The following is a 15,867-nucleotide window of genomic DNA, read 5'->3' as shown; positions in this document are numbered from 1 at the left end:
TATGGGCCTGACGTTTTCTAAAAAGTGACTATTTCTCACTACGTTTTATTTTTTTGTAAAAAGGGTTCCAAGAGAGGTACCATGGCCACTCAAACCCACCATATAACTCTATTATGTTAAGAAAGCCATTAAATTTGAAAAAAAAAAATTTTCCATATTTTTGGTATTATTGATATATGAAAATGAGATCTTTGGAAGATTCAATTTTTCAGGATTCTAGTCATCCAAAAAAATTCTATAAATAGTTAAAAATTAAAAAATTAAATATTTAATTTCTATGAAAAATTTTTAAATATGTATTTGAAATCCTCAGGACATTTTTTTTATTTTTTTCAAACCGCTTATTTTTTTTACCTACTACAATTTACATTTTTTTATATATTCCCTTTTTCCAATAGAAGGGTCCTTTCAAGGGTCCATCAGGTTTTACCCCAATAGCACGGAAACTTGCAGCAAGTTTGCAGTGCAAGGTTTGAAAGTTTTTAAGGTAAGTTTGCAGCAAACTTGTGGCAAATATTGAAATGTCCTCCCTTGGCAAGTTTGCATCAAAAACTTTCTGCAAACATGCTAAGCAAAATTGTCGAAAAGTTTCAAGAACAATTTGTGGCAAAATTGCGCTGATAATTTTTAGAAATTTTAAAATGGAAGTTTTAGTAAAATAAATATTTAATAGTTTTATGGAAAATTATTTTGTCAATTTCTTTTGAATTTAAATAATTAAATCACAGAATAGAAAAGGAAAAATAACGAAACAATTGTTTGAAAGAAAATTTTTTAAATTTATTCTCAGTGACTTTATACATTTGAAAATATTTGTTATGGAACATTTTTAAAATTGAGAACAATTTATTAGCCCCGATATTAGTGGCTTAAAAACATTAAAATTCGAGATAAGATAAGTAAAAATATTTATAAATTTTTTAATTAAATACAAAATAGTTATAAAATTTTGAACAATAGAATTTTGCTACAAATTGTTCTTGAAACTTTTCGACAATTTTGCTTAGGATGTTTACAGAAAGCTTTTGCTGCAAACTTGCCAAGGGAGGACATTTCAATATTTGCCACAAGTTTGCTGCAAACTTACCTTACAAACTTTCAAACCTTGCACTGCAAACTTGCAGCAAACTTGCTGCAAGTTTCCGTGCTATTTGGGTATGACTTTTTAATGCAAAATAAAAAATTATTTAAATTTAAATAAATATTTTTTTAAATGTTATATTTGTAATTTATAGATTTTAACAATTGCAATCATATAAAACTTTATGCAGAAACTTTAAAATTACATAATGATTATAAAACAATCTACTCCATTAATTAAAGTTAATTTTCAATAATTTAAAAATATTTGCAAAAAATTTTATATCGTTGTCATTGTATTAACATGTACATTACAAATATAATATTTAAAAATTATTTTTTTCAAATGCAACAATTTTTAATTTTGCAATGAAAAGCCACAAAACCATAAAAGATCCTTCTGGCCTATACTTTTCTTTTTGTCCTTTTCTAACGTACATATAATATATATGGAATCACGTTTGTAAGACAAGGACAGAAAAGGGAAGGCGTCAATGACTACGACTATACTTTTAAAGTCCCTACTTCAAATTTGTATTTATTATTTTACAGTAAGCTAGTTTCCTTACATTTAGTTATAAGAAAAGCAACATATGTTGAAAACTTAGGCCATGTCGTATCTTATGGTGCTTTGTAAGGTTGGAAAAAGTTCTTAAGGTTTCAAATTGAATTAGAAATTTAGGTAATTACGCCTACTTTAAAATGCTAAGTGTCAAAATAAAAAATTCAAGATGGCGGTTCCAATATGGTGAAAGAAGTAACAAAAAAGCTATAATTCAATTGAAATTTGTCACTCAGGGGTTTTTAGGGTCGCTGGACACTAATCGGACATCAGATTTTAAATATTCAAAATGGCGGATCCAATATGGCGACCGATTTTTAAAAATCGAAACAAATTTAAATAAAAATTGGATTACGAGAGTTCGTAGGGTTGTAAGAAGTTTTAAAGGTTTTTAATTGAGATAGAAATTTAGGTAATTAGACATACTTTTAAATAAAAAATGTCCAAACACAGATTTCATAATGGTGAACCTAATATGACAGAAGAAGTAACAAAAAAAGCTTAAATTCAATTGAAATTTGTCCCTCGGGACTAAGATAAGTAGGTCTTACTTTTACTAGTTGGATTTTTAAACTTTCTTACTTTAACTAGTTGGAACCTAAATTGATCTTGCCTTAATTGGTTGGACTCTATATGTCTTACTTTCACTAGTTGGATTTTTATCCTTTCTTACTTTTACTAGTTGGAACCTAAATTGGTCTTGCCTTAATTGGTTGGACTCTATATGTCTCACTTTCATCAGTTGGTTTTACCCTTTTTTACTTTTACTAGTTGGAACCTATGTCTTACTTTTACTAGTTGGATTATTACCCTTTCTTACTTTTATTACTTGGTATCTAAATTAGCCTTGCCTTAATTGGTCGGAACCTATGTGTCTTACTTTTGCTAGTTGGATTTTTATTGTTTCTTACTTTTACTAGTTGGATTATTACCATTTCTTACTTTTACTAGTTGGAACCTATGTCTTACTTTTACTAGTTGGATTTTTATTGTTTCTTACTTTTACTAGTTGGATTTATAACCGTTCTTACTGTTACTAGTTGGATTATTACCCTTTCTTACTTTTACTAGTTGGAACCTATGTCTTACTTTTACTAGTTGGATTATTACCCTTTCTTACTTTTACTACTTGGTACCTACATTGGCCTTGCCTCAATTGCTTGGAAGCTATGTGTCTTACTTTTACTAGTTGGATTTATAATGTTTCTTACTTTTACTAGTTGGTACCTAAAATTCATTACTAGTCCTGCATTTATTGGCTGTAACCTACTTATCTTACTCCCGAGGGACAAATTTCAATTGAATTCAAGCTTTTTTTTTTACTTCTTCTGTCATATTAGGTTCACCATTACGAAATCTGTGTTTGGCCATTTTTTTTTTGAAAGTATGTCTAATTACCTAAATTTCTATCTCAATTAAAAACCTTTAAAACTTCTTACAACCCTACGAACTCTCGTAATCCAATTTTTATTTAAATTTGTTAAAATTTTTAATAATCGGCCACCATATTGGATCCGCCATTTTTAATATTAAAAATCTGATTTCATATTTGTGTTCAGCGACCTTAAAAACCCCCGAGTAACAAATTTCAAGTGAATTCGAGCATTTTTTTTTACTTCTTTCACCATATTGGATCTGCCATCTTGAATTTTTTATTTTGCCACTTTGCATTTTAAAGTAGATGTAATTACCTAAATTTTAAGCCGTATTTGAACTTTTTTCATATAAATCTATTCTGGGGGCGGGGGGTCTCTCGTTGACGTGAAATGCCCCATATATATATTTGAAAAAAATTAGAAATCGCTTGCTAGTAGTAGGGCTGTGCCGGTTCTAAAACAGTTTGACCTTGAACCCTTTTTTCAGCCCTCTTGGCCCCCCACCACCCCCTAATTTGCATATTAACCCTTTCATTCACCACCCACCACCCCCTAATTTGCATGTTAACCCTTTTATTCACCACCCACCACCCCCTAATTTGCATATTAACCCTTTTGATCACCACCCACTTTCAACCCTTTTGGTCACCCACCTTTTGAATTTTAACCCGTTTGATCACCCCCCCCCCACCACCCCTTACCACCCACTTTCAACCCTGTTGGCCACCCACCTTTTGAATTTTAACCCTTTTGATTACCACCCACCACCCCTTACCTCACCTTCTTTCAACCCTCTTGGCCATCTACCCCCCTAATTTTTATATGTATGTTTAAACTTTTACCCTTTTGGTCGCCCATCCACCCTAATTTGCATAACCCTTTTCAGTATAAACATATACGGTTCCAAAAATTTAAAAATCATAATTAGAACCTCGAGGAACAAAGGGTTCGCGAGATACCGCGCGGGACTGTGGGTGGTTGGGAGTGGGTGGCGCACAGTGCATAGCTCAAAAGTGAAAGGTGCGCGGCAGATGTGCGCGTACGGTCACCGGGGCCCGTTGGTAGTCCATGCGTCAAGTGGGGATGGAGTTCAGTGGTGGGATGTTGTATATGGTGGGGAGTACATGTACCTCAGGCGATTCCCGTGGCAAGGAAAGTCATTCTGTTCTAGCCTCCAGAATCAGCAGCATCAGACCTCTGGCACTAGTCATATATCTACAGCAATCCTCTTCAGAGGTCTCATTCCAGTACAAAACTTTGTTGAAGAAGCATTACCAAGAGCATCAGTGTAAGTTAATCTTATTTATATTTTCTTATGTATAAATTATATCAAATTAATCATAATCCTTTTTTTCTGTTATAGATTCAAAAAATTAGCAAGTTAATCTTCCTACAAGAGACAAACATTCATTTGCATTGCCAAATTGTGTAGCAGCATTGTAAGTTTACTCAATTTACATGTCTTTCGCAAAAATTTATCTTAATATGCATCAAATTGATTGTAATTTTATTTCTGTTTCAGTTATACTTAAATGAGCAAAGTGAAGCTTCGAAACATCGTATTCGGTAGACATCTTTAAAAAGCAGTCGTCATCGAGGACTATACCCCACCCCACTCCCTTCACTTCCACTACTTCCTTTCCAACTTATTCCAAATTCTCTTCATAGGTTTTTCAGATTTTTTTTTTAGGTTATTTTCAGCGTTTTTTTTCAGATTTTTCAGCTTTTTCCTCATACAATCTTTTTCAGAATTTTAAAATAATGGCTAATCGTAGAAATATCGAAACATCTAAACCATACACCTCTATTGACAGTTTCAATGAGATTTGTGAAGCCTTAGACAATTTCATTGATGCTGCCAATATAGAGTTATGCTCTAGAAAATCCGATGACGATCGACTCATCACGATTCAATGGCATCACAAGTCTATACAAAATTATGCAATTTTAATTAAATTTTTTAGAAAATATAGCTTCTCAGTTCCTCAAAAACATAGGATCTTAACGTTATTACATCATATAAATTACTTGAAATGCCACTTTGATTCGCTGATGAAGCGCGGTGCAGGACTTAATCAATCAAATGAAAAAATTAAATGGGCTCTAACTGATTCGGCTTTTAATAATCGATTACAAACCGGTACAGTCATTAATTTAAGTCACTTAGATGTTAATGAATTTTTAGATGATGCCTTTGTTCCTTTTGAAAATCACATTAAAACTTGCTTAGACACGTTCGGTCCGTTGAAAGTATATACAGTATTCAATGCAAAATATAAAAAGGTTTTACCTGACGGTACTACAGAATTCGATATAAAATATTTCATTAATAAGACAGAGTCAATTTTCCCTTCAACTGAGTTACGCGATTGGTATAATGATTATGTAAAGCAGAAAACACTTAAAGAAATTGAAGATTTTCAAGATAAAGAATCAAATTGGCAACTCTATTCAATCCATAGATTAGATGTCAATATTAACAAATACAATCCTTTGCGTGTTGGTTCTTTCATTGATCTACCGCCATCTATTAAAGCTAAACGTGCCTGTGTCAATGTTAGAAATGAAAAGGATAATGAATGCTTCAAGTGGGCAATATTATCGGCATTGTATGAAGCTTCTTCAAACCCATCTCGTTTGCAAAACTATGCATATATTCAACATCATTTAAATTTCACTAATATTAAATTCCCCGTAGCACTCAATGACGTTGCAAGATTTGAAGTGCTTAACAATATTTCAGTAAACGTTTATTGTCTTGTTAAACGAAAGGGGGAATTCACAGTCTCGCCAATACACCTAACCTCACAGAAACAATCCAAACATGTTAATCTTCTACGCGTTGATGATCACTACATTGATGAGGATGATGATAAAGAAGATTCCGCAATTTCCAACAAATTCCACTATGTTTGGATAAAATCTCTATCACGTCTTATAAATAACCAAGTATCCACAAATGAGCACAAGTTATTTATTTGCGATCGTTGTCTTCACTACTTCAGGAGCAACGATAAACTTACCGAGCACGTTGAGGATTGTCAAAAAATGAATAACACCAAAATCATCTTACCGAAACCAGGATCTAGTAGTATTCAATTCAAGAATTTTAGTAATAAAGAAAAAGTACCATTCATCATTTATGCAGATTGCGAGAGTCTACTAGTTCCAGGGGAGAATTCTTCATCTATGGGATGTCAGACAGAAGTAGTTCAACAGCATCAACTTCTCAGCATCGGATTTTATTTAAAGAGTTATGATGACTCTTTAAATGAATACAGGGCATCACCCAAGAATGAAGAAGATCCGGCAAGATGGTTTGCAAAAGAGTTGAAAAAGTTGGCGGAAGAAATTGAACCTACATTTATGGTAAATATTCCAATGGATACTCTAAATGCAGATCAAAAAGCTGCATTTAAAGTAGCTAATATTTGCCATATTTGTATGAAAACTATCAAGCATGGAGAAGTAAAAGTTAGAGATCATTGCCATCTGACTGGGGTGTATCGAGGTGCAGCCCATCAAGATTGTAATGTCAATTATCAAGATTCTAGAATAGTTCCTGTAGTCTTCCATAATTTAAGTGGTTATGATGCACATTTTATTATTAAAGCAATCGCGAATGAGTTTGAAGGTAAAATTGACGTTCTTCCCATTAACAAGGAAAAATATATTAGTTTTACCAAACATGTTGAAGCAAGTCTCATTAAATTTAGATTCATTGATTCATTTAGATTTATGGCATCATCTTTAGACAAATTAGCATCATATTTAAACGAATACAAAATTGTCAAATCAAACTTTTCAAACTATAGCGATAATAAAGTTAATTTGTTAACCCGAAAAGGAGTTTTTCCTTACGAGTATCTCGACTCTAAGGAAAAACTCGAAGAAACTCAGTTACCCCAAAAAGAATGTTTTTATAGTACATTGAATGATTCAAATATATCAGATCAAGAATATTTACATGCTCAGCAAGTATGGTCAGAATTTAATTGTAAAAATCTTTGTGATTATGTTTATTTATATATGAAAACTGACATCTTGCTGCTTGCTGATGTATTTGAAAATTTCCGTGAACAATGCTTAAAAGCATACGGGTTAGATCCTGCACACTATTACACGACACCGGGTTTTACTTGGGATGCTATGTTAAAATATACAAATGTAAAACTAGAACTGCTCACTGACATTGATATGATAATGTTTATTGAACGTGGTATAAGAGGGGGTATAAGTCAATGTACAAATCGTTATGCCAAAGCAAATAATCAATATATGAAAGAGCACAATGTCAATGAGGAGACTTCTTACATTGTATATTTAGACGCTAATAATCTATATGGTTGGGCCATGGTACAGTCTCTTCCCTATGGTGATTTCAAGTGGGTTTTAGAATTTGACAATAACTTTAATTTTAACGTTGTAGATGATGCAACTATAGGTTATATTTTGGAAGTTGATTTAGATTATCCTACAGAACTACATAATATGCATAATGATTTCCCATTTTGTCCTGAACACTTGAAACCACCAGGGTCAAAGCAAGAAAAGCTTCTAACTACTCTCCAACCGAAACGAAAATACATTCTCCATTATCGTGCACTTAAACAAGCATTAGCCAATGGGCTTAAGTTGGTTCACATCCACCGCATTTTACAATTTAAACAGTCAACTTGGCTTAAAGATTATGTCGATTTCAATACTAGTCAACGAACAAAGGCTAGTAATGAATTCGAGAAAAACTTGTTTAAATTAATGAACAATGCGGTGTATGGTAAGACAATGGAGAATGTACGTAATCACGTAAACGTGAAACTCGTGACAAAGTGGGAGGGTAGGTATGGGGCAGAAGCTTTAATTGCTAAACCTAACTTCCACACGCGAGCTATCTTTAACGAAAATTTGATAGCTGTGGAACTTAAGAAGACTGAGGTGTACATGAATAAGCCGATTTATATAGGTCTTAGCGTGTTAGACATCTCAAAAACTCTGATGTATGATTTTCACTATGATTACATGAGGAAAAAGTATGGAATGAATTGTAAACTGCTTTATACTGACACTGACAGCCTTATTTATAATATCAAATGTGAGGATGTCTATTCTGATATGAGAGCAGACATTTTCAAATTTGATACTTCGGATTATCCCATGAATAATGTATATGGCATTCCGCAAGCCAACAAAAAAGTGTTAGGTCTTATGAAAGACGAATGCAATGGCAGGATTGTCACTGAATTTGTTGGTTTGCGTAGTAAAATGTATAGTTTACGTGTGGATAATCAAGATTTCTTAAAAAAGGCAAAAGGTGTAAAGTCTAATGTAGTTAAGAATCATATAACTTTTAATGATTACATTTATTGTTTAAAAAATATTAAAATCCAATCTCGAACTCAATATTCCATTCGCTCCAAACTCCACAAGGTCCTTACTTTAAAACAGAAAAAAATAGCCCTAAGTCCCTACGATGACAAAAGATTTTTATTGAAACACAACACTGACACTCTTGCATGGGGTCATTATATTATAGAAAGAGATAAAGTCATAGAAAACGATGTAGAAATGATAGAATTATAAAATAGAATTTAAGTATTTATTGTAATAGAATATAAGTATTATATTGTAAATAGAAAAGAGAAATCTAATTTTATGTATATTTATGAATATTTATTGATGTTATTTATTATATTGATAAATATTTTATTGATGTTGTTATACACATTGGTTTTTAAATAAATAAAAAATTTTTTCTATATACATTGAAACTTTGTCTACTTTTATTTAATAGAACCTTAATATAGTTTAACAGTTAGGAAATAAAGAAATTCACTAAAAAGTTTACATTTTTTATACATATTTTATTTAAAAGTAACTTCCATATAAATACAAGACATTATTACATTTTAGTTCAACATTACTTCAAAGTCAGTTTAACTTTTCTAAAAGTTAACTTTAACTTTTCAAATAGTTAACGTTAACTTTTCTAAAAGTTAACTTTAACTTTTCAAATAGTTAACGTTAACTTTTCAAATAGTTAACTTTAACTTTTCAAATATTTACATGCATTTTACATATAACTTTTCCAAAAGTTAACTTTAACTTTTCAAATAGTTAACGTTAACTTTTCTAAAAGTTAACTTTAACTTTTCAAATAGTTAACGTTAACTTTTCTAAAAGTTAACGTTAACTTTTCAAATAGTTAACTTTAACTTTTAGAAACTTTTAAATTTCTGATTTATTTATCCAACTATTGTGAGAATTATCAAATCCAAGCCATTTTACATAGACTTTATTATGACGATTTTTAAGAACTTTCTCGACAAGATAAACATCTGAATATTTGACTTTGGAAATTTCTTCTTCGTAGAAACCGCCTTCGATGGGTTGATCTTGATAATCCTTTAGCTTGTATGTTACCGGCTTTGTTGATTTTACTTGAGTGATGGTGAATATTTCAGTTGTCCAGTTGGGTGTGTATCCTTTTTCAAAAACATTCTTATACTTGCTAACTCGCACTTTATCACCAACTTTGAATTTTGCTTTCTTAGGTAAAATTTTCCTTTGTTTGGATATGCGTTTCAACAGTCTCTTTTCATCTTCTCTGCTGACATCTTTAGGTTTCATTCCAATAGTACGATGTTTATTATTATTATACTTTTTAACAAGAGATGGTAAAATGTCTTCCCATTTGTAATTTCCTCGTAAGTTGAACTGTGGCCACATCATATTTTTTAATGTGCGGTTAAATCTTTCAATAATTGAAGCTTTTAAATTACTATAAGTTGAATACAGTTTAATTTTATATGATTTCATTAAACTTTCAAATACAGAATTATAAAATTCTTTCCCTTTATCAGTATGCAAGTTTTTAGGAACACGTCCATTCACAAGTATAGATTCCATAGCTTCAGAAACATCTTTTCCACTTTTACTTTTTACAGGAATAGCCCATGCATACTTGGAAAATATATCTATAACTGTAAGCATATATTTAAAACCTTTATTAACTTTTGAATAAGGTATCATTTCAACTAAATCTGCTTGCCAGGTTTCATCAATTCCACGCATTTCTACTTTTCGACGTGGATAATTTCTCCGAGCTTGCCTATGTAACTCTGTCACAACTGTTAACTTTTTATCATCCATGTTCAAGGATTTGTAACAAAAAATGATCTTGATAGAACAATATTCAATATAATAATGATCTTAATTTTACAAGTTCACTCTTAATATATAATTTGAGCTTCACGTAATTCTTCAATTATTGACATAATTTCATTGTTATGACTTGAATTGCCAGCCTGTTGTGATGCTATAAGTAAGCGTAGACGATCAACAATCTCGTTTGGATCATCCCAATAGACATAGTCTGGATATGATTCCTTCTTCACCGTCATAAATTGCGGTAATTGAGTTTTTCTCTTCAAATAAGAATCTCCAGATTTGAGCAAAAGTTTTGCTATAACATTAGTATATTTGAAAGTCTTATTACTACGAATAGGTTTATTTGGACTATAGTTCTTTCTATATGCATTCGTACTACGCAGGATTTCTTTATAGGTTACGAAATCATTAGCATTTGTTAACTTCTGATCAGGTTTTTGACGGAATATGAGTTCTAATAGTCCATCCGTTTTAGAATATTTTTTCTTCCCAACTAGATTAATGTAAGAACCTTCAAAATCAATTTGCGTATTACCAATCATATATGTACCGTCGGGAAGTTTACGTACTCCATAAACTGTATCAATATATTGTTTTCTATTTTTGTCCAACATTTGTAGAAATTTCTTTGTCAATTTATCAGAATCTTCTTCCACAGTATTAACCACATTACTTTCATCTTTAATATCATACATGCCTTGCTCATGAAAGTCATCATTAAGTATATTATTATTTTGCTCATTAGTAATAACATTATGATTCTCTTGATTTGACAATCTATCAATTATATTTTCTTTTGATAAATTTTGCATGTCTTCTTCTTCATAAATAGGATCATAAAACGTTACATCATCATTATAAATAGATTTGTTGAAAGGTGTATCTTTACTAATGGCAGTCTTAAAAGATGATTCAAAGTCTTCTTCTTCTTCTTCTTTCTTTACATGGTTTTGAAAATTTTCAATCTTTATAGGATTTTTAGTTATATTCACTAATTTTTCCAATGGAGTAACTAATGGTTGAAAGGTTTCTTTCAATATATTTTCAGCTGACTCTCTACCACTTTTAAGAATACGATGCTTTCGACGTATAGCATCACTTGCTGCAGCTATTTGATGTAGTGTCTCTCGCTCCTTTCGAAACATGTTTATTTATGAAAGTCTCAAACTGAACTAATGCAATTCTCTTGAAATGCTTAATATTTATAACTGGATAAAGCAATCAAATCCCTTCCTATATCTTCCATCATTTATATTTCTATCTTTGTCAATAACTACAAATCCATATCTGTCAGAGTTCCAACATACTGAACATAAATCTCGAAACTGTGTAAACGTCATATCTGTATTAACATGATCATTGTAAACATGCTTGAGATTCCTTTCATCTTGTCTGAATAGCACAAGCAAATTAATATTATCTCTAACAAGATGTTTTGGAATATGAGCATATGTTTGACAAAGATAAAAACTATCGACGTTAACATGTCGCCCCATACAAAAAAACGCTTTAACATTGTCCTGCTTCTCACAAGCGATATCATCAAAAATGAAAATTGAATTAGTTTTTGCATCTTTAGGTGTAACAACTTGTTCATGTTCACTGAATTGGAAGAACTCGATGCCATCTACTTTACTAAGTACTTGTTCCAAAAATTTATATTTCGGCTGCTGTAATGATTTTGAATATAAATATATATTTTCAAATCCTAAACCATTCGGATGTATAATCAGAGAAAGAAGTGCATTCGTTTTTCCACAATTTGAAGGTCCACAAAAAGCTGCTCGAATACTATTTGAAAATAAACTTCCATGTCGTTTAACCCCATTATCTTTAGTTTCAATGAGGTTATCCACATTTGCAATCGGGAGTTGTTCAGCTTGTACCTTGAACTGCATCTTGGAATTGACTAATGAAAAAAACTATAAATACCCCACTTATATAGTCACCCTCAATCAGTTGGTTATAGACCATTGTCGAGTGAGGAATGATTACTCACGATAAAGTGAAGAAAAATTCTTGCAGTGGTCAAGGATTTCTCAATACTTTAATTAACAAATTACCATTCGAGTGTCACATTCCTGGTTATCAATATTGTGGACCTGGAACAAAGTTGGCAAAACGTCTTGCACGAGGGGATCCTGGTATAAATCCTTTGGATACGGCTTGTAAGGAGCATGATATAGCCTATTCAAAAGATAAAGACGTGGCTGCAAGAAATACTGCAGACAAAATACTAGCGGAAAAGGCGTGGGAACGAGTAATTTCCAAGGACGCTAAAATTAGTGAAAAAGCAGCTGCATTAGCTGTAACTAATATAATGAAAGCTAAATCTAAATTTGGGATGGGTTTAAAAATTAATAATAATATTAAGAAAAAGATTGTGAAGAAGAAGAAGAAGAAGAAGTCGAAGAATAAGAAGAGGAATACAATTTCCAAGAAAAATAAACGCATGACATTAGGGAAGATTATTCATGCTGCTAAAAATAATATGAAAAATAATCATAACGCAACGGACACTATTAAAACAGCAATGATTGGTGCACAAAATGCAATTAAAAATCTTGGTAGTAAATGTAAAATTTCATCTCCTCGAATTCTTCCTGTACCTTCAAAAGTTGGTGGTATTTTACCGCTAATACCAATTTTTGCGGGGCTTAGTGCATTAGGAGCACTTAGTGGTGGAGTCAGTGGTATTGTAAAAGCAGTAAATGATGCTAATGCTGCTAAAAAACAACTTTCAGAAACTCATCGACATAATGAAACAATGGAGGCCATTGCTATAGGAAAGGGTATATATTTGAAACCCTATCGTAAAGGACTTGGTCTTTATATTAAACCACATCAAGGAAATGGATTGAAATATACAAAGAGTGTTCAAAAAAACTAATATTGAAGCTACCTCACCGCGCACTAACCGACTATGATTTACTTAAATATGCTAAACTTATGAAAATACCTCAATTTCGTGGAGTTTTCATGAGAAATGAATTACCTATTACAGGACCTTATAAATGTGAATCAGCCATAATTAATCTTGATAATAAAGAAGGTCCTGGAACACATTGGGTAGCATATAAAAAGATAAACAATGAAACTGAATATTTTGATAGTTTTGGAAATCTTTCACCACCATTGGATCTCATTGTTTATCTAGGTGTTGGTAGCTATATCAAATATAATCATGAGAGATATCAAAATTTTGATACATTTATATGTGGTCATTTATGTCTTAAATTCTTATGTAAGCAACTTAACGTTAAGAACAGTTTTAATCTATATAAGAATATGTAAACGATTATAACCTTCAGTATAAAAGTAGATGTCCAACATGAATGACTCTTTTACTTTAACGTTAACGGGAAAGTCTTCAGTTCTGGAGGCTTCATACTTCCCACCTATTGAACTTTCACCTAATAAAAATTATACACTTGGACTTGTTGATTTATTTACATATAACTCAATTCCTAATATTGATGAAAGTTCCAACAAATTTTATATAAATAATATTGAGATTACTATACCTACTGGTAGTTATGAAATTAAAGATATAGAAGCATATTTAAAACGTCAAATAACAGATAAAAATTATTTGTCAATAGAGTGCAACAATAGTACATTACGATGCTATATTAAATCAAATCTTTGCATTGACTTTACTCCTGAAGATTCTATTGCTAGTTTATTGGGATTCACTGCTCGCAAACTACCACCAAATGTAAAACATTCCTCTGATTTACCTGTAAAAATATTGAAAGTGAATGCTCTACGCATTGAATGTAATATTACCACTGGAGCGTTTATAAATAATGAAAAAGTCCACACTATACATGAATTTTTCCCCACTGTTCCACCGGGATATAAGATTGTAGAAGTTCCAGCACACATCATTTACCTTCCAGTCGCCGTAAGGACAATACATAACATTCAGCTACGTATAGTAGATCAGAACGGTATTTTAGTTAATTTTAGAGGAGAGACAATAACAATCCGTTTACACATTAAATCAATGTAATGGGTATTGTTTATAATCGAAAAGTCGGAAGTAGTTATAAAACTCAAACACCATGTCCATCGAAGATCAGTTTGAATACAGCTCGCAAGGTGTTAACACCTCAGAGTCGACAATTCCTGAAGCAGCTAGGTCTACGAGTCAGAAATCAAAACTAAGGAAGAGAAAGAAGAGAAGAGGAGAAAATTTTTTCTTGTTTATTTTGTGTCGCTGTTATAAGAAAAATGGAGGAGATTCTCAGCATTCCAGCATCAGTGAATTTTGATGAATCCATAGCTAATTATGAGATTCACAGTCATCAACCATATGCATCCTCATCGTTTAACAATAGTGATGAAATTCGCATTATTGTACAAAATCAAGATTTATCTATTTTACCAAGCAATAGTGTATTACATATTTTTGGAAGGTTGACTAATGCTGATGGAACTGATGCCACACAAAATATTCATTTCACCAACAATGCGATAGCCTATTTGTTTGATGAAATTCGTTATGAATTGAATGGTATTGAGATTGACCGTTGCAAGTACGTTGGACATACAACTACTATGAAAAGCTTGGTTTCATTAACACCACCTCAACTTAACCGCGCTGAAAATGCAGGAATTTTGAATATGGAATTGAATACAAGAATGTCATTACAAGATGGATATTTTGATGTATCAGTACCACTTGGTATGATTTTTGGTTTTGCTGAAGATTATAAAAAAATTGTTATGAATGCGAAACATGAACTGATTTTAATAAGAGCACGTAGTGATTTAAATTCTATTATTCAAACGGGCGAAGGTGCAGATGAACAGTTCAAAGTACAAATTAATAAAGTGGAATGGTTAGTGCCATATGTTTTACCATCTGATAATAATAAAATCAAATTATTGAAATTTATCGAGAAAGATCCACTAATTTCAATGAGTTTTCGATCATGGGAAATGTTTGAATATCCCTTAATTCCGTCAAGTACAAGAGTCATGTGGCAAATAAAATCGTCAACACAATTAGAGAAGCCTCGATATGTAATTGTTGGATTCCAAACAGGAAGAAAAGATAAACGTAAAAAGTCTGCCAGTTATTTTGATCACTGCGACATTACAAATGTAAAACTCTTTTTGAATTCACAATCATATCCTTATGGAAATTTAAATTTAAATTTTAATCAAAATCAATATTCTATACTTTATGATATGTATGCTAATTTTCAATCTTCCTACTATGGAAGAGATTCTGAACCCATATTAAAGCTTGACACTTTTAAATCATTGGCTCCTCTAATTGTTATTGATTGTTCAAAACAAAACGAGTTTCTCAAACAAACGTCAGTTGATGTACGTTTGGAATTTGAAGCTAGAAATAATATACCTGCTGAAACAACTGCTTATTGCCTCATCATACATGATCGCATTGTACAGTATAAACCAATCAGCGGTATAGTTAAGAAGATGTAAAGCAGTGGAGGGGGTAAAATGAAAGTAGTGGGGGTTGAACTGAGTGGTATATAACTCACGTTCCTGGGATAGAAATTTATTTCTATTCCAGGATGGAGTTCATCGTAGACGTTCAAGGCTTCAAGAAACCCTGCAACGATTTCATTTTCAAAGAGTTGGCTATACTTCCTCTTGAAGCTGATGCTCAACCTCGAGTTTACCTCTTTGAACCTCCATGTGCTT

At 31.8% G+C, this 15,867-nt stretch overlaps 2 protein-coding genes across 2 annotated transcripts; both read left to right on the top strand.

Annotated features, from left to right (window-relative positions):
• The first annotated feature begins 4,779 nt into the window (after positions 1–4,779).
• On the top strand, positions 4,780–8,598 carry LOC127287531 (uncharacterized). The gene is made up of 2 exons (XM_051314521.1): positions 4,780–7,015; positions 7,124–8,598. The coding sequence occupies exons 1-2, from the start codon at positions 4,780–4,782 to the stop codon at positions 8,596–8,598; spliced, it is 3,711 nt and encodes a 1,236-aa protein (XP_051170478.1).
• A 5,823-nt stretch (positions 8,599–14,421) lies between these two features.
• LOC127287529 (uncharacterized) lies at positions 14,422–15,645 on the top strand. Its single transcript, XM_051314520.1, has one exon. The coding sequence runs from the start codon at positions 14,422–14,424 to the stop codon at positions 15,643–15,645; it is 1,224 nt and encodes a 407-aa protein (XP_051170477.1).
• Positions 15,646–15,867: the final 222 nt, after the last annotated feature.

This window comes from Leptopilina boulardi, unplaced genomic scaffold (assembly GCF_019393585.1).
Source record: "Leptopilina boulardi isolate dan_hultmark-lab unplaced genomic scaffold, ZJU_Lbou_2.1 LbouV2_371, whole genome shotgun sequence".
Taxonomy (NCBI): Eukaryota; Metazoa; Arthropoda; class Insecta; order Hymenoptera; family Figitidae; genus Leptopilina; species Leptopilina boulardi.
The sequence above is the reverse complement of the archived record's forward strand: the minus strand, read 5'-3'. Positions and strand labels throughout refer to the sequence as shown.